The sequence below is a fragment of the Propithecus coquereli genome, unplaced genomic scaffold (assembly GCF_000956105.1).
Source record: "Propithecus coquereli isolate 6110/MARCELLA unplaced genomic scaffold, Pcoq_1.0 Scaffold127, whole genome shotgun sequence".
Lineage (NCBI taxonomy): Eukaryota > Metazoa > Chordata > Mammalia > Primates > Indriidae > Propithecus > Propithecus coquereli.
The window spans coordinates 6,743,214-6,768,580 of NW_012136858.1; the positions used below are offsets into that span (position 1 = coordinate 6,743,214).

At 46.1% G+C, this 25,367-nt stretch overlaps 1 protein-coding gene across 2 annotated transcripts in view; it reads right to left on the reverse strand.

The window, feature by feature from the left end:
- Positions 1–295: 295 nt before the first annotated feature.
- Positions 296–25,367, reverse strand: part of BACH2 (BTB and CNC homology 1, basic leucine zipper transcription factor 2) — a 253,260-nt gene continuing 228,188 nt past the window's right edge. The window contains exons 3-5 of one of the 2 annotated variants that reach the window (XM_012638253.1): positions 16,675–18,267; positions 5,619–5,825; positions 296–1,550 (exon numbers count right to left, since the gene is read on the reverse strand). In XM_012638253.1, the coding sequence (XP_012493707.1) occupies positions 1,068–1,550; positions 5,619–5,825; positions 16,675–18,267 (2,283 nt within the window). In that variant the 3' untranslated portion in view covers positions 296–1,067. The remainder of the gene's footprint in view (positions 1,551–5,618; positions 5,826–16,674; positions 18,268–25,367) is intronic. The other variant, XM_012638252.1, reaches the window with a different exon arrangement.

The window sequence follows — 25,367 nt, forward strand, 5'->3', positions numbered from 1 at the left end:
TTAGGGAAAGGTGGGGAGGAGGTGAAATATAAAAATATTCAAGCAGATTATTGTCTACACATCCTAGGATGAATTCATTATTTGGCAAGATTGTTTTTCCTACATAATTATCACCTGAGTGCTTTTTAATTAGCTAAAATGTTTTACTTTTTAACTAAAAGCAAAGAATATACAGTATACTTGAGTTATACTGAAGTTACAACTTCATTTAAGAAAATAGGTTTGACCCAAAACTCAGTGCAAGTGGCAAAGTTGACCATTACTGTACAGTATCTGCAAGGAAAAAAAAAAAAAAAACCCAAAACAAGAAACAAACCCACAATGCTCAAATGACACCATTTGGTGGGGCCAAAACCAAACCAAACCAACAAAAAAAAAGGTCCGAAATAAAACCTTAAAAAAAAGCTTCCAACATTGCATTTTGTCCATAAATAAGTACAATTGAACTGAACTGCGAAGCAAGAAAAATGACCATGTTAACAGTTACCAAACTAGTTCTAGCATCAGAGACAAAATAAGAGGAATGTTGGAACCTGTTTATAAATGAGAAATGAAGTTTCCAGTTTTAGGATGAGAAAATTCAGGCATGCAGGACTTTTGCATATGGAGATACATATATTTTATATATATTATATATAATATGTACAGTCTAGCTATAAAACTTTGATGTGTATAGAAGCTGTCTTCAATGAAAAAAATTGAACATTCAGAAGAAATTCCTGAGATAGGGTTTGTGACATGGGCCACTGAGAAAAAAAATCCGTGGTTGGGTCCTAGAGGTGTTGTAGTCTATCCCTGTGAAGACTGAATTAAGCCACAGACAGACAGTGTCGTCACTGTTGTCTTTCCTCGCCTGAGCAAGGGGTAGCACCATTGTGAAGGTAACTCTCTAGCACTCCTGCTCGAATGAGGAGGGAATACTTCGGAACAGTATTGCTGCTAAGACCGCTGTAGTGTGCACCAATTTCGTTCTTGGTTCTTCGAGACAACAGATGAACAGTGCCACAGGCTGACTGAAGAACACCTGGATGGGAGAGGTGTGAGGATTGGGAGGCAGATCCGAGTCATTAGGTGAAATCTTTCCTGGGCTGTTCGTCAGTTGTACACTTATCAGTCATTTCCTGGCAGAAGTCCACGGTCACCGTTTGGCTTCTGGGTTCAAGAGGAGGTCCTCTCTCTGAGAAGGTTCCCGGGTCAGTGCCGTCCAGCCTCCTCCCAGAGGTACAGTTCTCGGAGGCATTGCTGGGTGCCCAAGGGGGCCCGGGGGGAGCCGCACCAGGCTCCAAGCAGCAGGGCACATTCTCCCCCACTGCACACTGGGAGGCTGCAAGGTTCTGCTCGACACTCAAGGATGCGGGGTTAATACTGGAGGCTGTGGGGAGATCCATGGGTCTGAGGACAGGGCAGTACCGGTGCAGGGCCTGGATCTGCTCTGGGCTCTGGATATCTCGGCAGACTTCCTGGGAGAGGCAGGAGAAGTTGTCCAACAGTTCCCCCATGCATGCTTTCAGCTGATTCCTCTCTGACAACAGTTTCTCTTTCTCACACACCTGGACGACAGAGGAGAAAAGACAAGGTTCCATCAAGCCCGAAGTGGAGGACACAAGGCCTTGTTTCTGGGAGTTTTCCAGCCCATTTCTGCATTCTACATTTTAATATAACACATGGATCATCCATGAGTTACATTATAATGTACAACATGAAAGACACACATCCATGGCGCCTGGACACACGCTCCTGCCCCATCTCCTATCTGAGCCTCCCATTCGGAGGTGCCACTGATGTCTCTTCCTCCTTCTCTGAGGCCAGGCAAGTGTCCAGCAAACCACCACCAACCAGAAAACTTCAGGGAGTAAATGTTCTGGTTTCCTGGAATTTGGGGTTTGTAGAGAATTAACTGGAACTCTGAGTCCCAAATTTTGTGGCTGAAAATCTCCCTCAAATGTATTAGGTTGCCATTTTTGAAGGAAAAAAATGGACTAATTCCAATGATATGACATTCTGAAAAGCCAAAACTAAAGAAGACGACCAGTGGTTGCCAGGGTTCAGTGAAGGGCGGGAGGGACGAGTAGGCAGAGCACAGAGGATTTCTGGGGCAGTGAAACTAGTCTGAGGGATGCTATGATGGTAGATAGATATCATCATGCATTTGTCCAAACCTGTGGATTGTACAGCACCCAGGGTGAACCCTGATGTAAACTACTGGCTCTGAGGGATAACAACGTATCCATGTAGGCTCATCAGTCGTAGCGAATGTGCCACCCTGGTGGGGGTGCTGCTGGTCGGGGAGGCTGTGCGTGTGGGAACTCCCCGTATATTCTGTTCAACTTTGCTGTGAACCTAAAACTGCTCCTAAAAAGGTGAGTCTATAGTTAAAAAAACTAAACAAAAATAGTCGACCATCAGCAATTTCATATGGTTCAACCTAACACGAGCAGGCTCTCTGGCCTTGGCAGCAGCACAGACGGACCACGGCGGATGCCCCTGGGGACAGCTGGGAAGTGCGCAGAGAACCTCCAGCAGTGACTCTCCCTGGACATGGAAGGGGGGACAGACGTGTGGAGCCTGAGCCCTCACGTACTAGCCCAAGTTCTGAGATGTTTTCCCCCTTAAACAAAATCCTACCTATGCTCTGTGTTACTACAACCCGTCGCCCCATCGGAGAGATGAATTCAGCCCCAGAGAGGAGAATACCTACGGTTTACCACCCGCATCTGTGGAGGAGAGAGGAGGAGGGGAAGGGATGAAGAAAGCGGCCTGGGCAGCAGTGTGAAGGCGCGTCCTCACCAGCCCTGGGCGCGGGCGGGAAGGGGGGCGAGGCGAGGATGGGAGAGAAAATGGGTGGAGGAGGATGGAGAGAGAGGAACGAGCACACGACATGCCCAAGGGACGGGTCCCCTACACGGAGCTGCACGTGCGGTAACACAACCACAAACGCAGTCTGGCAGGCGGTGTGGGCGTGTGTGTCGGAGAGAGATTTACTGGGGAAAGGGCACCTGCTAAAATATTTATAAATTTATCAAGAAAACATGTTTTAAACATGAAAAATAAACAGATGTACAAGTACAGCTCGAGAGAAATACATTATGCAAGGATGCAACAGCTGAGTGGCGGGGGTGGGAGGCGGGAGTGGGGCGGGAGCGCGCCGCTGGGGACCGGGCGGAGGCGGCTGCCCGCCCGCCAGCACCGTCCCCGCCACTCAGACCAGGCGAGTGGGCACAGCAGCCCCCCGCAGGGTGGCGGATAAGAAACAAAGCACATCTGGGAGGTCTCCTTGGGGAAAGAAATGTTGCATGCGTGGCCCTGCACCCTGGACCTCTCTCCTTCTAACCTGGAAATCTGCAACGTGGGGGGCAACACTGTCGGGCACCAGGAGAGGAATCCCAGGCTCAGTTCAGCCACATCGTCTTGGCCAAGGCACTGACCTCTCCAGGCCTGCGCATCGCTGAATGCTCCGGGCCACTGTCTAGCGGGAAGGAAACGAGGTGCCGTGTGTGACCGTGCTTTGGCTCTGCGGGAAAGGCAGTAAAAATCATGCCTTGGTCAAGAGCATGAAGCTCTCAGTCACCGATGAACACTGATGGGCATGTGGAACTCTCGTCCGCACTGACACGCAGCATATTATTTAAGGAGTTGCCTGAAAGCGGGTGGAGAACTCAGAGATGCCCTCTTGGTTTATCAGCTAGCAAAGTGCTTCAGTTACCTGCCTGGTGTGTGGCTTACATTTTATTTGTTCAGCATTAAAAGATCACACCAAGCACATGCTAATTACTAAAACCAGGCATTTCTCAAATATGGGTGACTGCGATTACTCTACTACTTAAAGAGGCGCGCAGGGCAAGAATTACTACAGACATGTGCCTAAGACCCATATACTCACACCCGGTGGGCTCACACTCACCAGCAGCAATGTCTGTTCCCTTAGGTGGTTTATGTTAAATTTTCTTGTTGTTAGACAACATTACAGAAAAATTTTAAAGAAAGAGGAAATTCATAATGTCCATATCTGAATAGTCACAATTTCCAGTAAATGTGAGGGGCAATCGACACTTCCTGAGAGCCAACAATGGGCCCAATACTGGATATTCAGAGATGATCAGGATACCGTCCTTGTCCCTGAGGAACCTATAGTCGAGGGCCGGGTGCTGGAGACACAGGCACATACACAGATAATTCAAGACTAAGTGACAGGCACCAAGCCAGAGGTCAGGTCAGGCTTCCCAGGGCAGGTGCCTGGCCTAACTGGGAACTGGGACAGTCGCTCTGCTTCCTGGAGAGGTGATTCATGACATGACTCTTAAAGAATAATGGAAAGGGTCAGAGAAAGCAGAGGAATGCCCAAGGAAGAAGGGGAGGGGGCACGGCACAGCACAGAGGCGTGAGACAGCAGGAGAGGTGGGGGCACTGCAGACAGCTCGATGTAATTGTGGGTCAAGTCCTAGGAAGGCCGTGGGAGGTGACGCTGGAGGAGCAGCTACAGACTGAGCCAGAGGGCAGAGATGTCTTGCTGAAGAGCTTGTGCTTGACTTTGCTGGGGATGGGAGCTATTGCACACAGGCAGATTTCTCCTGCTTGGTGGGTGTTAACTAGAAAAAAAAAAAAAAGACCCTGAAGTCCAGGGCTATCTTGATAACATATGCCATTTCTTTGTGCTTTCCAAACATCTCATCCTCACTCTTAGGTTCTCATCAGGACGGTGGCTTTGCATGAGGCAAAAGATTGCTGCAAGTAGTCTGAGGACCCAAACTAGGATCAGGATCACATCATGCAGCCTCCCTCTTCTTCAGCTTGACACAGACATGGCACCTGAGATGAGTTTCCAGTATTTGGCCGACCGGAAAGTCGAGATGAAGGAGGTCGACCCCTCGATTGCCTTCAAAGCCACAGTCAGGAGCAAGAGGCCACCTGCATTTATTGCCTGTAACTTAAGGTTGCTTATCAAGGAGAGGGAGTGGGGGCACGCAGCTCTGAGTACGGGCAAGTCTGGTCCCTGAGACAGAACATGCTCAGGCACAGGGAGGATCGGGCAGTCCCTTGGAGGCAGAATTGCAAACAGAAGGACTCTGGGGCTGCAAGGGGCACATGAGATCACCTGGCTGAGCAATGGGGTGTTCTCTCTCCAACCCACACCCTTCTGCCGGGAGGCAGGAGAAGGCAGTGGTAAGAAACACACAATCTGCAGTCACACACCTGGGTTTGCATTCAAGCCCTGCTGTGCACTGGGAAGTTACCTAATTTCTCTGCGTCCTAGTTTCCTCCTCTGTAAACAAGATAAAACAGTCCCTAAGTCACAGGGTTAGTGTGAGGATCAAATGTGATTCCACAAAAACAGTTTAGAAGACTACCTGGCCCACAGACACAGGCAATAAACACCAGCTTTTATTCTGTGTCAAATGGAAAATGAAAAAGAACTACCTTTACAGAATGGCTGAAGGATGTAAAATATTGACAGACTATTACACACCCTGCAGACGTAACGCTATTACTGCTGTTGAGAACTCTGTTTAAAAATAAACCCAAACTTCCCGGAAGGGTGACCCTTCTCTCTACTTTGTCAACCTTCACTGCTGTAACTTTTCATTAGTTCTGGCCACTTCGGGTTGCTGATCACGACTCACCAATTTGCGGATTTCACATTCTAAATTCTGAATACAGTCCAGTTTCCTCTTGCGGCAGCGCTGGGCTGCGATGCGGTTCTTGCTGCGCCGCCGGACATCGTGAATGAACTCGAGCTGTTCTGAGGTTAGCTTGTGCATCTTAATCATCATCTGGAAATCGTTCCTTGGAAGATCTGTGATTTGATCTACAGGAAAAGGAAGTTTGACCTGAAACCAAGCATAATAGAATATGAGTATGGCAGCTGGATTTTAGTTTTAATTATGGCAGGTTAAACATCAAAAAAATGGTAAAACCTCCTTTTTAAGATTAACATCAAAAAAATGGTAAAACCTCCTTTTTAAGATGACCAAGTAATATGGACACTACTGAAAGCAAGCAGTGATGAATTCTTCCCTGTTCAAGTACAAATTAGATGTAATATCTGGACAGAATTAAGAACACATAAATGTTATAATGTTATCATTCCTGAGAGTTTTGAAGCAGAAGGCATGGAAATATTGAAAAATGTGTCATCTTCCACCGCTGTAGCACTCTTGTAAGGACTCTATAGTTAGCTGAAATCTACTTCCATAAGACTCTTTAGCCTAACTCAATGAAATGACAAATTATAGGGAGATAACAAAAGACTTATCTAAAGTACTGGAATGAAGAGAGCCCCACACATTTTGAAGATGCTGGAAAAACACAACCATCAGTGTGAGTCTTAGTTACAACAGCATCAGGGCAGGATACGGAGATAACTTCGATAGACTCCACCAGCGCAGACCCGGCGTCAGAAGGACTGGGCTTTAATCCTCCTCACCAGTCATGAGACTGCAGGCAAATCATTCTTTCTGAGCCTTAATTTCCTCATCTAAAAAATGGGGCATTTTTTTTCTTTTTTGCTGTATAGTGCTATGTAAGTGTTTGGCACTTCGGCTGATTGTGTTTTCCAAAAATGGCCATCCCATCTCATGTTTCCTTTTACAACGTAAAGCTGACATTCCTTTACTGAGAGGTAGGGTGCCTTTTCCTGCCTTTTGACCAACAGAATGCAATGGAAGTGATGACGTATAATTTAGGAGGCTAGGTCACAAAAGGCACTGCATCTTCCCCTTAGGCCTCTTACACTGCTTGCTCTGGAGGGAACCAGCTGCCTGACTTGAGGACACGCAAGCAGCTCTGTAGAGAGGCCCAGGTGGAGAGGAGCCGATGTCTGCAGCCAACAACCAGCATCACCTCGCCAGTCGTGTGAACGAGCCCCCTTGGAAATGGAGCCTCCAGCCCCAGTCAAACCTTCAGATCAGGCAGCCCCAGCCAACATCTGACTTCAGCCTCATGAGAGATCTTGAACCGGAGCTGCTCAGACGGGCCACTCCTGGATTCCTGAATCACATTGACTTGTCTCACAGCAACTGTGAGAGAGGTTAAATGATTATTGTCTTAAGCCAGGAAGTTTTGGGGTGATTTGCTGTGCAACAATAGAGAACCGATGCAGGGACCTTATCGGCACAATTTATACTTTCAAACTCCTGACAAATCAAGGCAAATTAAGCATTCCCTAAAGAGAGGATACCAGTCTTTTGAGGCTGGATCTGTGTCCTCCCTGTACTGTTAAATGCTTGGCTATAACCCTACGGCTGTTCAAAACATTTCTTAAGAAAAGAATCACAAGCCATGAAAAAGAGTGCACGTAAAAGCCCCTAGTGCAAAAGGTGAGGGGTGAACCCAGGCTGTGTCTATCTCTAGGGCCTCCTCGGCACCCATGAGGTGAAGAACACGGGTCTGCACTTTCGAGCAGTTTGATACCACCCTTTCCAAGGCTCTTGATGATTCAGGGGCTTTGGGTGCCCTTCTGGTCCTGCTTCTGAAACTCCTGGAAAAGGAAGGTTGCATCTTGCCAGGCCAAGAAACAAGGTGTTTTCCAGCTCAGTCTGCTTAATCCTCGCTTACATGCGAGTCTCCCTTAGACAGCCAGCAGGTGGCGCTACAAACCCAAACTTCCTTCAAGCGCCAGCACAGCGCTAATATTCTACAAACATCAGGAGCCACACGTGATCTTAAAATTTTCCAGTAGCCACATTAAAAGAAGTAAAAAGAAACAGGTGAACTGATTTTAATAATGTATGTTGGTTAACACAATAGATCCAAAAATTCCAACCTGTAGTTTAATACAACACAATTATTTGAGATAGTTTACATTTTCCTGTGCTAAATTTTCAAAATCCAGAAAGTATTTTATCCTCACAATTCAGACTAGCCACACTGCAGGGGCCTGATAGCCTTGTGCAGAATGTGGCTGCTGTATGGGACAACACCGCGCTAGAAGACAGAACAAACGGACTCCGTGTCCCCTAGGAGCCTGAAAAACACGCAGGCCTGGGTTTAAGAGATCAAAATATTTTTGGGAGAAGAAACCAACTCTCATTAGTATTCAGATGCTGCATTGTTAAGTCTATGTTCTTCCAGGGAGTGAGAATGAAGATATTTTATCCTAAGCTCAGGCTTTTTCTTTGGTTGCGTCAGACACAGGCAGACATGAGTCCTGATCCTGGCGTTCGTGGCTAATCCCCATGCACAAAGGCAAATATGCTAAATGATCATTTGACTTTTCTGTGGTTGGGTGCAATTTCTTTGTCGGGTTACTTCACAGCCCTGAGCCTGACGTGGCATTTGCTGAAGGTTCCCAATGGGTGCTCTGATTCACCTTCCACATGGGGAACTCTGTCCCATGACAGCCGTAAAATTTTGGTCCAAGAAAGCAAAGTCGCAGCAGAGCACAGGACACCACTCGGAGCTCAGCCCCACTCTGACTGCTAGAAACAGGCAGCCGGGACAAACAGCTCCTTGTTATGGGCTCGGGAAGGGCCTTTGTCCGTGAGGCTATGTTTGCACAGGGCTTAGAACGATATGAAAGAATGTTTGATTTCCCTTTTATACCCTTTGGATAACAGACACTCGGAGCCTGGACGGTGCCTCAATAACACAGAGACCTGTCTATTGTAGACACGGACGTTTCCACACAGCAGAGGTTGTGGCACCTTAGGGGCTTGTGGAGTTCCCCCTCTGCCGACAACAAAGCCATTCCGCTTCTGCTCTAAATGTGTTTACGTATTTTCAGAAAGAAAATATACCTATAGTTGAGGCTATGAGGAAAGTCAAAAGGGCTTCTGTACCAAGAGCTACTGTGTTTAAAATCATCTAGACAGTGCATATAAAACACTAGGGAAACAGGACAGAGGGCTGCCAGGAAAAAGGAAAAATCAACAATGCTAGTTTCAAAGTCCCTGAAGCAAAAGGCCATATAAAATTTCAGCAGATCTGTTGCAACTCAAGCTGCTTTTTAAAGAGGGTCAGAGGCAAAGAAGAGTCAGCTATAGACTTTCTTCCATGTGAAATAAACCCCACTCGTGTTTCTTTTTAAAAGTTTCTGTTACCCTCTAGCAACGGAGGGCTTACATTGACGAACAAGTGGGGGACTCCCTGAGGTGCTGCTGGCAAGGCCCAGTGGGGACTTTACCACATCCATTCGTTGTTTTCAGAGCAGTAAGTTCCAAGCCAAGGGGCATCTTCTCCAGAAATAAGGAGCAGCCACCAATCCTTTGGTCCCTTGGAGAACATTCTTCTCACAGGTTCTTGGCACCCAAACATTGCCAAATGGGGCTGAAAAGTCAGATACTGCCTCTTGGCCTCGGGAAGCTGATTGAGAAGTGTCAAGGGCCTCCTCTCTCTTTCTTCCAGAGAATAATCACATATAGGTGCAGTAGGACTTAACACCTTGTTTACTGTCCCTCCACACACTCACTCTCTCTCCCAAGATTTCACTGCTCAGCAGTGGTTTGGTTTTCATTCACTAGCCCCTCATAAATAGTGCAGAATACCCAACCTGCCAAGAGGAAAGAGTCCTGCCAACCACCTGTGTGAATGGCCTTATTATACTCAGCCAGCCACACGTGGCTCTGGGTGAGCAGGCTGTATATAAAGGGAAGAGCATGTGGGATTTGTGGATGCTGATTTGGTTCTCAGAAGAGGCTCAGAGAGGTAGGGGCAGCCACTGAGTCAGCAAGCCAAGGGCCAAACAGGGCACCATGGGGCGGTGCCGCGGCTTGCACGATAAGCTACTGTTGATTTTACCCAGCTCCCGCAAAGTGCTGACTCGTCACTTCCCTCTGTAACACAACAGGAGGAGCAGGACTAGAGGCTGGTTTACGCATGGGGCCTTGCACTGCCCTGCTAAGCAATGGCCAGAGGGGGGTTAGACCTCTTGGGGGTGCCCGCTCTTTAGCAGTCAATGAAATTGATGGTTCCTGCAGTGTGCCCAGGGACCTCTGGCCTCAGGAGGTGGCAAAAGGTAGGAGGAAGATGTGATAGCTGGATGGTGCATGAAACCTAAATATGCCTCCTCATGTGCTGTCTGCACCAGCGAGGCCTGAACCGGGGAAGCTACAGGCTGGACCCTGAGATGCCAGCGCCTCCTCACCAAACAGAAATCACCCGCTCCACTTCTCCCCGCTGCCAACCACTACCCCCATTCTGCAGCCTAAACCATCAGCCCCTTCCTCCTTAGTAAACAAAAATCACTAAAAATTATATAATATGTATAGTTTCTTTCAGAAAATTCAAATATGTATACAAAAAGGGCAAAACAATTTCTACCCCCCAAATGATGACTCTCCTGCTCTGGTGGATTTCCCTGTGATCTTTGTTTGCATAATTTTCACGGAGCTGTGATCAGACGGTACTATAGCTATCTCACCTCATCATGCCTCCTAACGCTCACTTCACTTGCCTGGTGTTTCTGGTTTGCTGGGTGAAGGTTATAAGAGAAGCAGGACGTAGCTGCACAATTCTCAGAAAAAGCCAGAAACAAGCATCTACTTCCTCCAGAAATCCCAGTGAAGACTGGGTTGTGAATTATTTTTTCCTATCCCGTTTCTTGGTTTTACTACCAGATGTTGTGTGGAACCTGCAGGAACAGGGTCATATTAACAGGATACCCTGAGGCAATGATGGTGTGGCCAGCTCCTCAAAGCCTTTTTGACACCTGTGCTCTTACAGGACCCTCAGATCCCCATGAGTTGTCTGGCGGAGCAAGACGCCCATTGGATGGATAATTCCAGAGCTGCTGGAACCGCGACAGCCAGCTCAGTGCTGGGCAGAAGCCAATGACAAAAGCTCCCCTCCCAGACCAAGGAATGTTTCCTGCACAATTGTATTTCTACATTCTATTCTCATGGCCCAGTTTCTGGCACAAATGCAGGACACCTGGGATTTAGTCGTGATACTGCAATTAATTAGCTGTGTGAGCTCAGGCGAGTCTTTTTTTTTTTTTTTTTAAGACAGAGTCTCACTGTGTTGCCCGGGCTAGAGTGAGTGCCGTGGCGTCAGCCTAGCTCACAGCAACCTCAAACTCCTGGGCTCAGCCTCCCGAGTAGCTGGGACTACAGGCATGCGCCACCATGCCCGGCTAATTTTTTCTATATATTTTTAGTTGTCCAGATAATTTCTTTCTATTTTTTTTAGTAGAGACGGGGTCTCGCTCTTGCTCAGGCTGGTTTCAAACTCCCGAGCTCAAACAATCCACCCACCTCGGCCTCCCAGAGTGCTGGGATTACAGGCGTGAGCCACCGCGCCCGGCCTCAGGCAAGTCTTTATTCTCTCTGTCCTGAAGTTCTTTGAGGATCTGTGAGTCAGAGGGAGATAATACCTGCCCTACTTAGCTTATAGGGTTGCTATGAAGAATAAAATTGGTAATAGGTGGAGAAGGTGCTTTGAAAAGTTTGAACTGCCTTATAAATATGAGGTGCTATTATTTGTTTGTCAGCCCTATCTTTGTCACATGGTTTCTTCTTCCAGACATATAGTGTGCTTTGGAATTCCAGACGCTAAGAATGTTCTAGACAACATGAAAATGCTGTTTTAATTAGAAATATGGCTGACTTCTACGCTGCCCAGCAAGGCTTCTTTTTATTAAGCAGATCAACTACAGACACTTCTAAAAACATGGCTGATCCACTAAACCACAAAAATGATTGTAAAAATTTTACATACAACATGTGTCTCAAAGTCAGTGTTTGGGTAGGAAGAGTTAGAGTCAGACATGGCTCTTCTATACCATTTGTGTGTTTGCTCTGGATCTATTTCTCGTTTTCTCTCTCTCTCATGCACACACACTCACTCTAATATACTTTTATTCCTCTCGACATAAAACATCTTAATAAAGCAAGCCCAACTAAATTGATACTTTCTGGCTGTGCAAATAAACTAGTGCTTCTTTACTAAAATCCACAATTAATTAGAAATGCCTCAGGTACAAAACTGCCTTACTAAGAAGCTTACTACTTGGAAAATGATTGTGATGTTTCTATAATTTTCAAGATTTGAAAACAAACCTGTAAACCCCACTAAGATACTTCACATCCCCTAGAAGGCCATAATAAAAAAGATGGACAATAACAAGTGTTGTTGAGGATGTAGAGAAATTGGATCCCTCACACACTGCTGGTGGGAATGTAAAATGCGACAGTGACCTTGCAAACAGTCTGGTAGTTCCTCAAAAGGTTTAATGTGGAGTTTTCACACGATTCAGTAATTCCATTCCTAGGTATATAATGAAGAGAAATGAAAACATATGTCTTCAAAAAACTTGTACTCAAGTGTTCATAGCAGTGTTACTCATAATAGCCCCAAAGTAGAAGCAACCCAAATGTCTCTCAACCAATGAATGGGTCAACACTAGGTGGCATGGATCAACATAATGGAGTATCATTCAGCAGTAAAAAGGAATAAAGCACTAACACATGACAAGGTACATCAATGGCAGGGGTGAGCCTTGAAAACATTATGTTGCAGTGAAAGGAGCCAGACACAAAAGGCCATATATTGTTAAGATTCCATTTGTGCAAAATGTCCAACGGGCGAATCTATAGACACAGAAGGTAGATTTGTGGTTGCCTGGGGTTGAGGGCAGCAGGCAGTAAGGAGTGACTGCTAATGGGTACGGTGTTTCCTTTTAGGGTGATGAAAATGTTCTGCAATTAGCTAGTGGTGATGGTTGTATAACATTGTGACTATATTTAAAAACCACTGAATTGTTCACTTCAGTAGGGTAAATTTTATGATGTGGGAATTATGTCTCAATTTAAAAAAGCAGCCTGTGTGAGACATGCACATCTAAAATTCAAACATTACAGACATACATGGAAATGAAGCTTTCCCTACTCTCCCTCTCCCCAACGTTGCTTCCAATTCCATCTTATTCTCTACACTGATTTTATTTATACAGTATGTATATTTATGAAACAAAGTAGGACCTTGTTGTGCATACTGTTTTGTGACTTTTTTCATTTAACATGACTTGTTCATTTTTTTTCATCATTGGAAGAGAAAAATTCCCAAGCTGACTTCTTAAGGAATATAACAAACCCAGAAGTTGCAAAGAAAAAGACTGATACTTTGACTACACAAAAATTAAAATTTTCTATATGGAAAGAGATACTATAAATAAACAAACAGACTAGGAGAAAATCTAGGCAACATTTATGAGAAAGGGCTAATGTTCCTAATATTAGGGATTAAAGTTCCTACACATTGATTTAAACAGCACAAAAGTGGGCAAAGATGTAAACTGGCAATTCATAGGAAAGGAAGAATTAATGTTGAATACACACAAAACAAGATGTCAACTTCCTTAGTAGTCACTATTTTTTGCCCATCAAATTGGCAAAAATTAAAAAGACCGGTGACTACTAGTACTGGCAAGAATAGGGAAGATGGACACTCCTAAATTGCCGAGAGATATGTGAATTGCTACAACCTCTTGGGAAGGTAATTAGGTAGTATTTAATAAATGGGCACAACCTTTAACCCACCTATGGGACTCCGACCCACAAAAATAAAAGCACCACTACTAATAATGTGTTCTCAAAAATGTTTATTGTGGCAATGTTTATAAGAAGGAAAAAAGCTGGAAACAACTGAAATGTCTGTTAATAGGTGCTAGCTGAATGAACCGTGGTGTATAAGAACCATGGATATTAAGGAAGCACGTGTGAGCCCCATGTGATCGACCTAGAGCCATGCGCACAGTAGACAGCTATGTGAAAGACAGGAAGTTGAGTAATTATACAGTATAATGCCATTAAAATAAAACCCAAACCCCTAGAGATGTGAATATATATTTGTGTATTGTTGTAGGCACAGAGAAAGCCTGCTAAGTGTGGTATGTTTGGGGCTAGGTATGTTGTGTTCTAGTATTTAAAAGAAAAGAAAGTAATTTTAAAAAGCTGAATACTGATAAAGGACAACATTGTGTTAATTCAAGTTTTTTCAAAGCTAGGGAACAGTTAAAAAGGATGGGAGAGGGGAGAAGTTCATGTTTATGAGACGGAAGAGCTACTTAACATGGCATAACCAGAACATCTTACAGAAAATAAGCTAGGCTCACACTTTTCTTTGATCTCACACTTTGGCTCCTTCCAGAGGTGGAGGAAGAGAGATTGGGGAAGCGCATCTAAAGTGTTAGGCTGGTGGCTGGCCAGGGCTGGGAACCCTTTGGGTTTCTGGCTCTGGTGTCTCCTTGGAGCTCACTCGGAAGAGAAGACACCTGGACCTCATCTGAGAGCAGATCGAGGCAGAATCAGCCCAACAGATACTGGCTTCTTCCAGATCAGTTCAGGAAAACAGCTTCTGACTCACGGGGAAGGATTTGCCCTCAGCATCATTACTGGGGACGACACTTCCACCAGTGTCCAAGCATTAACTCCTGAAAGCGAGTTATAAACTTTTAAGAGCAGCAGTCATGCTAAGTCCCTGAGACAGTTCTTGGAGAATCAAACTTCTACTCTAGGAATACTAAAATGTCAAATTGGGAAAATCTTAGCTTTACTATAACTATCCTGTCCAAAACGTACTGCCGAGAGGGGCTGCGATTCCTGAAATGGCACAGCGCTTTGGTAAATGTCTCTTCTTTCACTGTTAAGGCATGCAAACAACAGCTTCTTTTTTTGGAAAGCAAAAAAATAAAACTATTTTTAAAAGCAGGGGTATTTCTTGAGGGGAGACTAATCCTGGTCATGACTACTATACAAGTTGAATGAATATCCTTTTAACTGAGTCACTATTTTCAGTTCTAAGATAGATAACTGATACGGCCCAACACAGAAAAACACATGTGCTCTTCTTGTGACACTGAGTTCCAAGAAGTGACTCTAAGCTGTCTTTTGGGATATTAGAGGGGCAAAAGAAGATGTACCTGAAACTGACAGTTCCTTGAACATATGCAAATGTCACAAAAACAATCCATCACGCTGAATGGCCGGACTCCTCTTAAGAGAGACAAACAACAAAGACTCAGGCGTTTGTCCTCTTCTCACCACACCAGTCCTTGATGAGACAAATCACGATGCAGACAAATGGGGCCCAGGGACTAGCCTTCCACATGGGCACACTCATTAACAGTTTCAGGGACAAAAAGAAAACCTCACAAAAGTTGTGGCCAGAGGGAAAGAATGAGTGAGGAGAGAGAGTACAGTCTTTCACCTCAGTCCTCTCAGGTCAGGGACACAGATGCGAATCTGGCCTGGGGGACTGCGCACGACCCTCCATCCCGAACCTAAGGGCATATGGTGTATTCAAATGGGACTAGTTCCCGTTCACATTTCCTTTATTATTTCTTTTAGTAAATTAAATCCGTTCCATGTTCCTCTGCCTTTCTCCATTTCTGCCAGGCAGTTGACAGAAGAGCAGAAACCAGGCTAGCTAGCAGAGAAGGGAAAGTGACCACAGGGCATTTCTGCAGTTGGCGCAGGGAACTGTGGAATCTATTTTCAAGACATGCCCGAACTAAAACCTCATGTGCTTCTCGCCAATCTTGCGGAGGCTGAATAAACCGCACGTGGCTCTGTGCAAAGCCACCTCGCCCCGTGTGGCATTTCAGCTGTCTGGTCAGGTTAGCATCCTCTGCCTTACAGAGGCTGCCATCCAGGGAGCGTGAGCGGGTATGAAGGGCACTGGCCTAATGAGGACCATGCTTCATTTCTTCCTGTGTTTTGTGGCTACACAGCTCTCAGGAGGGACTCGTCCCTGGGTTCGCTCACTCCTGCTCCTGAGGCGGTCCGAGACACAGGAAGCAATCTTGGGTTGGTTCCTTGACAGTCAGCAAGATGGTATAGCAAATGCTAGGTCGTGACACAGCCTCCCTCGGGTCTTTCTAGCGAACACTCATGCTGCTGGGTTGGTGGGGACCTGGGGGGGCTCCTATGCTTCCCTCTCCTCAGTCACATGAGTCTTGCTCATGATGTGGCCGCTGCTGTCCCATCCCCCTTGCCTACCAAGGGTAAGACACAGACGGAACCTTTGGAAATTTCTTCTATAAAGCACTCTGTTTCAGGGTGGACAAAACCACAACTCCACCCCACTACTCCTCAAAATGACATCCTATCCTTTGGGGGAGCTTGGGAAATGCTCTGTTATACGTTATGTGTGGCTTCTGTGATGACCCTGGGGCCAGGATGGACGGCGGGCATTCTATCATCTGCACCATGATGGACATGGGATGGCCGTGGGGTCTTCTGCTGACAAGGAAAATTTAAAAGGTGCTGGGAGAGCACCTGTTTTGTGTCAATCTATTTACTTTCAATCAATCAATCTTGAAAGAGATTCTCCATTTTCCTTCGTACTGATGGGGCGAAAGGGCAAGGATGAGGGCGATGAATACAGCATCATTTCAAAGCAGATGGAGGACAGGGGAGAAAGGGAGGAGGAAGGGGGATGATTTGAAGTACCTGAGCCCACTTTCATGTATTAGACTTAAGCTTTTTTCACTAAGCAGCTTGCCTCTGCTTGTTCAGTGCTGAAATCTAGACCAACCATCATGTGCCTTCTAGGACAAAGCGGTTAATTTGGAATCACTCTGCAGCATCCCGCTTCCATGGATGGGGGAGGCAGTCCCTTCACTGTCACCTTTAATCTTGGCAAATAAGAACAATCTGGGAGTGGCGGGGGAAGGGCAGGGAAAAGTCCAGATAAAGGACTGAGAGAGTGGGTCACATGCTTGAATTTATGTGGGTTCCCTACCTCCTGGCCCCTGTCCTGCACAGGACACGACTCACTGTCTGCTTCCGAGAACGATCCGGATTCGTCGCTGGAGTTGGTTCCATAAGACTGCTCACATTTAATTTGGGGTCGGACTGGGTTGTACATCCCATCTCCCATCAGGCCTGGTTCCTGATGTTCTGTGGCAAGGAACTTGGCTCCCTGGGAACAGGGTGAGGAGGAGAACTCACACAGAGGGAGGCTGCAGGGAGAGCCCCCGCTCCCGTCCTCTGCATAGGAATAGGAGGAGCAAGAGCTGGAGGTCCTGGTCCTGGTCTCCAAGGGGGGCGAGCGAGGGCAGACTTTGATTGGCACCGGGCAGCTGGTGTTGGGCCGCATCCTTCCTGGCAAGTGGTCAGCCATCAGCCCACCGTGGGAGTAGGCCTGTGAGCTGGGGAGGGACTGGCCAGCCCCCACCCACAGACCCTTTGGCACCGGCTCCGAGAGGTCTTTGTCCAAACTGCTCACCCCAGAATATGAGTGCACCGAGGTGCTCACTTGGTCACAAGCGCTGGAGGAGAAGATCACGCTCCTCCGGTCCAGCTCTCCCTCCTGTTTACAGAGAGCCTCCAACCCAGGCCCCCTGAGGGGCGACCCCATCGTGAAGTTGGGCATGTCCTTCTGGCTCACGTGGGGCTGTCCGTAATTCCCTGTGAAAGGGGTGTAGTCAGTTTTAAGGTCACCCTGAGTGATCCCCTTGTCAAAAGGGCACGCTGGACTCCTGGCAAAGTGCTGCTGGGATGTACTAGGCAGGCCAGACAACTCCACGCTTTTCGTTATGCTGAACAGAGACCTTAAGCAGGAGGGCGAGGACACGCTCCTGGACCTCTCCAGGCAGGCGGCCCCCAAGGGGGCGGCGGGGCCGGGGGCGGGGCTGGGCTGCTTCCGGTCCATCTCCACGTCCCCAGCTCTGTCCTTGGCGTCGGGCTCATCTCCGGACAGGCAGAGCGTGATGCTCTCTTCCTCGTTCTCTTCACTGGGCGGCTCACTTTTAATCTGCCCCATGGCAAGCCCCGGCTTGAGGCTGTTGCCGGAGTTATCTTCACTGAATGTGCTTGCAAAACCTGAGGTACTGTGTGATGACGCATTGTAGACATTCTTGGTACATGCAAGCTGGTACTTCTTGTATCTGGGGTACTGCGTTAACGCGTCCTTTTCCGAGCTCTCCTTGGTGTCCGTGGGCACGTCGGTCTCGGGCAGCAAGGTTTCCTCCTTCTCTGCCGCTGGGATGGCAGTGGCCTCAAAGCTGATGGGGTCTGGAAGAATCTGGTCCCTGGGGCAAGCCATCTTGGCCGTCTCGGAATCCATGGTCTCCTCCTCTTCCTCCTCCTCCTCTCCCGCCGAGTTCTCCCGGTCGTCGTGCGGGCGCTGGCACGCAGCGTCCTTCCGGCACACGAACAGGCCATCCTCGCTGCTCAGGAGCTGGGTCTGCAAGAAGCTGAAGCAGGAGTCCTCCAGGTTGTGCATGCGCAGGAACTCCGCACAGCGGATGACCTCGCGGATGTTTTCTCTGCTGAGTAACAGCTTGGCAGTGTAAGCAAACTGTAACAGCGGCCCAAAGCCCCTGGCCGTGACCTGCAAAACAAACGGGGAAATTGCCAACATTACCATCAGCACCGCTATTGTCCCGAATCCCTCAACTGAAGCAAGATAACCAGACAGTGCTAACGTCCCAGAATAAAGACTGCAAAGGAGCAGTTAATCTTGTACTGGGTCAGCAATGATGCTGCTTCCAATAATTAGTGCCTGTCTCGTGCACGCCGCTGCTGTACTTCATCACAGCCCAAGCGGAATTGAAAATCACCAAGGTCAAGTGGCTAAACAAGATGACAACGGGTCCAGTGTTTACACTAATGAAATATCTTGGCAAAAATGCACGGTGACAATGGGAAGCCTATTAATTTCCCTCCCAGTCAGGCCTGTTGAGAGCCATTCTACACAAGGAGCTGCTCGAGCAGCTCACTTGAGCCAAAGACAGCATTACCGTTTTTTGTCACCCACAAAATTGGCAATACGACCCTGTTAAAAACTCAGAGTCCATGGAGTTGCAGAAATAGTTTTTCCTCATTCACTTACCATGTTAAAAGAGACATTAAAAACAACTGTTGTGTTCATCCCTCATGGTTTCTACTTGGGGCTTTCCAGCATCATGTCAAACCTGATCTTACAATGATACCAGAGATGATGACAAGCAAAAGCAATGTTCTCACCAAAAAATTAACTGCTGGCCCATAATGAATGGGGGTTACAGAGCTAAACAATCTGGCTGTCATTTAAATGGCTGAAGCTGCTGAGTGGCACAGGACACGGGCTATTCCTTCCCTAATTATTGGCAGCAGCTTTGCCATGCAGCTGTCTTTTTTCCTGGTAAATCTTCAGGGGCTAAGCCTACTGTCATTTGCTGCTTATCCATTATGTTTTACACAGACTGAAAATGTACTATTTATGCACAGCTTACACACACACACAAACACACTTGCGAGCCCGCACAATGACTTAAACAATTAAGAATATGTTGCCTAAGGCCGTTGGTTTTTCAGATGGAAACAGATTAAACTTGCTGGTGTTCAGGGTAGGTTTCCTTACCCCGCATGTAAAGCCAAGCATCCTCCAGGTTCTTGCAAGCACTGTTGACCCCACAGGAAGGGGAGGCGGGTCTATGAATCAAGTGTACAAATCAAATGAAAGCAGCAATCATGGGGTCCTTGCTGGAAGCTATGGTAACAATGATCAAGAATTTCAGCTGAGGGAACGAGTGCAGAGCAAGAGGAACTGGCAAGCTTTGCAGCTGACTGCTGTGTGAATTAAATTTCCTGCAACACACAGAGCCGGCACTCTTGCAAGGACCTGTGTCTGTTGTTCAAGGTTCAACTTCTTGAATTGGACATTAACTTCTTTGGGAGCCCTCTCCAAGCCTTTTAGAGAGAATGAATGACACTGTCCTCTCAGCTCCCACAGCCAGATGATGAAACGTCCTGGATTCTCCAGGGTAGCACTGGTTTTATAGGATTGCACTCTGTACAGTAAAGGAAATTTTTTAGACACATAACTGAATGGGATTTTAATTGTTAATATTTTTGAAGTGCTTAAATAAAATTCCAAAGTAAAAAAATTCTGCCAGATATCTTAGTCCAGAGATGTTTGGTTAAAAAACAAACAAAAAATCATGACTGCAGCATTATAGTTCTACAGTTCTACACAGACAATCACTGGTGTCTCCCTTTTATTATACTTAATTGTGTTTGTTTCTACCATAAGACAGCAAGCTCCTTCAGATCAGGGATGGTTTCTTTTTATTTTTTATTTTTGGAGACAGAGTCTTGCTCTGTCTCCCCAGGTAGAGTGCAGTGGCGTCACTGTAGCTCACTGCAACCTCAAACTCCTGGGTTCAAACAATCCTCCTGTCTCAGCTTCCCGAGCAGCTGGGACTATAGGCGTGTGCCACTGTGCCCACTGATTTTTCTATTTTTAGTAGAGACAGAGTCTCATTCTTGCTCAGCCTGGTCTCGAACTCCTGAGCTCAAGCTATCCTCCTGCCGTGGCCTTCCAGAGTGCTAGGATTATAGGCGTGAGCCACCACACCCAGCCCAGGGATGGTTTCCTCTCTCTTTGTAACCCTGCATCTAATCTAACTCAGGGTCTCTGACATGGCAGATACTTGATAAAAGCTTGTATTTTACTGAATATGTCATAAGTCTAAGTGTACCCCTAACAAACTACTACCGTGTACAGAAGGTGACAACACAGTCTGTTTACAGGGTGTTGTCTCAAGTTACATGTGGAGCAAGGCATTGTGTAAACCAACCAACCAAACCAATCAACTGAGCAAAGGCAGACAAGCGAGAATCCTTATTTGTCTTGTCCCAGAGGGCCAGCATTAAAAAGGAGCTCATCTAACCTATACTTTTGTGCCCTGCTAAGCTGACATGCTAACAGATTCAGCGAGTAGTACCTACTATATCTGTTTTGTGTACTTTTCTCCCGGGAATATTTAAAGGGGAGTAAAAAAAGTGAGGAAGTGTGTATTTATAGGTAACTAAAGAAGGTGGTAAGACTGTCACATGACCTATTCCTTCATTGCTACACGGATCCACCAAAAAGAGAGAGTCAGCAGAATTAAGGCAGAGTTGACCCCTCAAGAGGCTACTATGCTCCTAGGCAATTTGCCAGTTGCTGAGTGAGTAGATAAGACACATCTTGAGTTTTGGCAAATGTGCTCACGTATACGGGAAATGTGGGAGACTGATCTCAGTGCTGTTTATGCTTTTCATACAGTCCTCATACTCTCATCCTTGTCACTATTTCTGCATTTTTATTTGGTGGGGGTTGGGTAGGGCTAGCATCAGGGGAAGGGAGCACTGGTTGCTCTGGATCTGGGGCCCCTGACTGGAGCTGCTGTCCCAGTATTTCTGTTTTATTTTGATGCTGTTGGTCTCAGTGAGCCTTATCCCTATCCCTCACCATGGCCTCTCTTAAAGAAAACTTCTCAAGAAGCCAGTGACACTCATGGGACCTTTAGATCAGGGAGCAGTACTCGGTGTTACCATCTGCCACATGCTGCAAGGAGCTGGAGAAGGCATCACTGCTCAGGGAAGGGTGACGCTGAGAAGTCTCCGCAGCACAAATCAACGACACTCCTCAGATCACAGACCCTTTGGGTTTGGGAAACATGCTGAGCTTGAAATGATCATCATAGGTCACGAAAGAGTCATGAATAAAAAAAAATTGGTTTGTAAACTGTCATTCAAGCCCAAGGGCAGAGGAAACGGTGTCCTTACCATGAAAGTTCAACAGCCCATAACTAGCCCTTTTCCCACATTAATTTAAGTCCTGCTTTGTCATACTCAATTCTGCAAACTTTTGCTCAGCTTCTATGTGCAAAGCTTTGTCTAGTGAGTCATAGTTACCATTTACCAAGTGTCTCTTAGGGTCCAGCACTGCGCTAACTGGCTCTTCTAACACCTGGCACGATTGCCTCTATTTTGCAAATAAGGAAACTCAGAAGCAGGGAGGTGAAGAGATTTATATTCAGGGTCACAGAGCTAGTAAGTGGAAAGCTGGGGATTCGACCCAAGTCCAGTCTGATTCTTCCTTCTGTGCTAAGTGCTGTGAGAGACACAGTCCTGTGCTCAAGAAGCCTACCATTTAGCTTTCGAAGAAGAGGCACGAACAATGAAAAGTCAATTATTAAGTAAAAATGGAAGTGAACAACGGAAGGGCCATCGCAAAATTATATGACTAGCTGTCAACTGAGAAATCGAGACAAGTTCAGGAGAAGAGGAGATGCTGAGGTTTGTGGGGGCCCTTTGGACACTCATACTGGGACACCTGGAGTGTCCACTCTAGGTCGAGGTTTGCTTTGGTACACTGGGTACCTTCTGAACTACCACAGAGGTCTGCCAGGAACCCATCTCTGGTGCACCTTCAGGCAGTGATAATAGCTCCAAATGTACAAAACAGAAAGCAAGTGCCTATCACTCCGGCCAGCCAGTGTTAAAATGGGCAGAGGCTTCCTAAATATTGCTTTAGTCTCCATCTTGAGAAGCTTGCACTGTTTGCCCATTTTCAGGAACCATTAAAACTCACTCATTGTTCTCAGAAGGCAAATTCCAGGCACCAATGTGAAGCTATATGTTCACGAAACTGTGACCACAAGTCTGCACTATTTCTTACTTTGTGTTCTTAACAAATAAGGCTCTAATAATGGAAAAAAATAAGAGGGGGTGGGAGGTGGAGAATCACAAACAAAACCAATGGCCCATAAAAATGGTATTTAAAAAAGTAATGATCATAGAGTTAAAGTGGAATGAAGTGGCTAGAAATAGCAGACTGGTTCCATTTCACTGATGTTAATGGAGCTGCATCCTACTGCTCCCAGGAGAGCAGACATGTCTAGGCTAAGATCCATGGGTCAGGAGTGGTCTAAAGGTATGATAAACAAATGCAAAATACAATAGTAGGGACAATCTGGGATAATAGTCTCGCATTTTGCATGAAAATATTTTGGGTGGCTCATTTCAAAGAGTATTTTTTCATCATGCTTAAATACATAACTACCTGGTCCCATAATGTGCAATACTCATTATGCTATAGGTAAGACTGGATCACACACTGGGGCAGAATGGAGTGTGCCATGTGGGGCTGAGACGTGGAAGAGGGCAGGAAGTAACACCTCCCTTGTTCTCTGACTGCTCCCTCCGAGGTGATGACCTCAGCCAGCAGTTGGCACACATGAGTTAGTTCAGCCCTGAAAGAAAAGACCAGCCTACCAAACTCGTGAGCTATGGTGTGAGTCCATGTGTCGACAATGTGTTGAAAATCTGACCCATTGAAACTATGACCCTTAACCTATTATTCCTTTGGGTTCTGATGTATCATCTCTACGCTGCTAATGAAAGGAAGATGGACTGATGAAAACTCAGCTGGTAAGAGGATGGGGTTGAGTGCTGTTTGCAGAGCTGGGGAGCTCACTTTTTCATGAGGAATCCACTTTGCTGCTCGACAGAGCTTATGATAGGAAATTTCTATCAAGTTTCACCTCTGGACTATGATAGGGATCAGGCAGTCAGCCTTCAGGGTACATCAAAATAGGTTTGGGAATTTTTATGAGACTTGGAACATCATTCTCCATATAAGCTAAGTGATTAAGTCTCCCCTGTTGGTCTTGGCAGTATATACACATGGCTGTAGCACTGCACCCAACAGAAGGCTGATCAGAGGAGTCAGGGAATCTACTGACTGCTCCCTAGGAGAGGGGTGACACGCTTCTCAAAGTCCCTTACAAAACATGAAAACTTATACCTTCAGCAATGCCAGGTACATTTTCCGGATGAAGCTGAATCTCTTACACACTGCAGGAACTGGGAAGATGAAGCTAACAAACCCATTCCCATGGGCTTTTTGAAACCCTGGGGCCATTGACCATCCCCTGGGATGTATTGCACAGCAAGGCACTTGTCAAATGAAGACAACGAGGCTGGTGACAACTAACTCTTCCCTTCCACTCCCACATGCACTGCATCCCACTCCGCACGATGAAGACTAATTTAGCGATGAGGCATCACTTCTAATCTTAATTTTCTATAATTAATACCCATATTATCACATTTTTCTCCCCTAAACAGCACGCTATACAAGCATACTATGTTTGTTAAATTAACTAACCTCACTATTTCAACAAAGCTTCTGGTTATTTTGTATTCATTTTTTTTTTAGAGACGTGGTCTTGCTCTGTCACCTAGTCTGGAGTGTAGTAGCACAATCGTAGCTCACTGTAACCTCCGACTCCTGGCTTCAAGTGATCCTCCTGCCTCTGCCTCCTGAGTAGCTAGGATGACAGGTGTGTGCCACCATGACTGGCTAATATTTTAAAAAATTTTTTGTAGAGATGGGGTCTCACCATGTTGCTCAGGCTAGTCCTGAACTCCTGGCCTCAAACAATCCTCCCACCTCAGACACCCAGAGTGCTGAGATTACAGGCATGAGCCACCATATCTGGCCTTATTTTTAGTATTTGTTTTAGATAAAGATAGAGCCAATCTTGTTTTCCATACCCATATATTTTATATAACAATATAAAAACTAAATCAACATTGAATTTGACTTACACATATGAGTATATAATTTCATATAGTGTTTCTTTTTTTCTTTTTGCTAAAGAACATCACTACCTGCGCTAGTGAATATGGCTTAAAACGTAAATTAAGTGTTTCTCTTCTGTGAGGGCTTGAATTTAGGTCTGCAGACATAATGTAAAAGCCCCTCTCCTATTTGTAAATCTGTCCTGAGACTCTATCTGATCATTTAGTAACTTATTATTTTTTGTTTGCCCATTCTTTCATTTTCCAGCCATGGTCTGGCACTCACTGTGTACTATGCAAGGCCTAGGGGAACCAGCCGTCTTAGATTCAAGTCCCAGCTCTACTCCCTACCAACTGTGTAAGCTGGGCTGGTTACTTAACCTTTCTGTGCTTCGGTTTCTCCAACTGTAAGACTGGGGATACTGACAGTACCTTTGGAACAGGATCTGGCATAGAGTCACAACTATTATTCTTGCTGTCATTACAAATATGAATAAAATACCATCTTTTTCTCCTAGGAGCTAATGGGGTGACCAGGGAGACAGATGTTCAATATAAATGTTTACAATGTCATCTAAGTAACATAACAGAGGTATTCTCAGGGTGCTAGGGAGGACAGAACTGGGGGTAGTTAACTGCTAAGGACATCAGTGTAAGGCTGCCTAGAGGAGGTGACATTTACCCTGAGTATTGAGGGCTGAGTTGAAGTTCATCTGAATAAGTAAAAGAAGGGCTTGGATCATTCTCTCATCTCCTTCAGGCTTTTCCTCAAATGCCATTTTCTCAGCGAGGCGTTTTCTGGCCCTCTATTCACCATTGCCCTCCCTACTCCCAACACCAGACTGGCTACATGATTTGCAGGGTCCAGTACAAAATGAAAATGTGGGCCTTTTGTTCAAAGATTATTAAGAATTTTAGGAAAGTGACAGCAGAACATTAAACCAAGTGTAGAGGCCTTCTGAGCCCGGGGGCCCTGTGTAATTAATTGTACGAGTTGTACGTCCATGAAGCCAGCTGAAATGGACTCCTTAGTTTTGGGGGTGGTGGTGATGGCATCTCAGGGTAGAGGTCAAACAGTGGAACTCCACTTGAGTT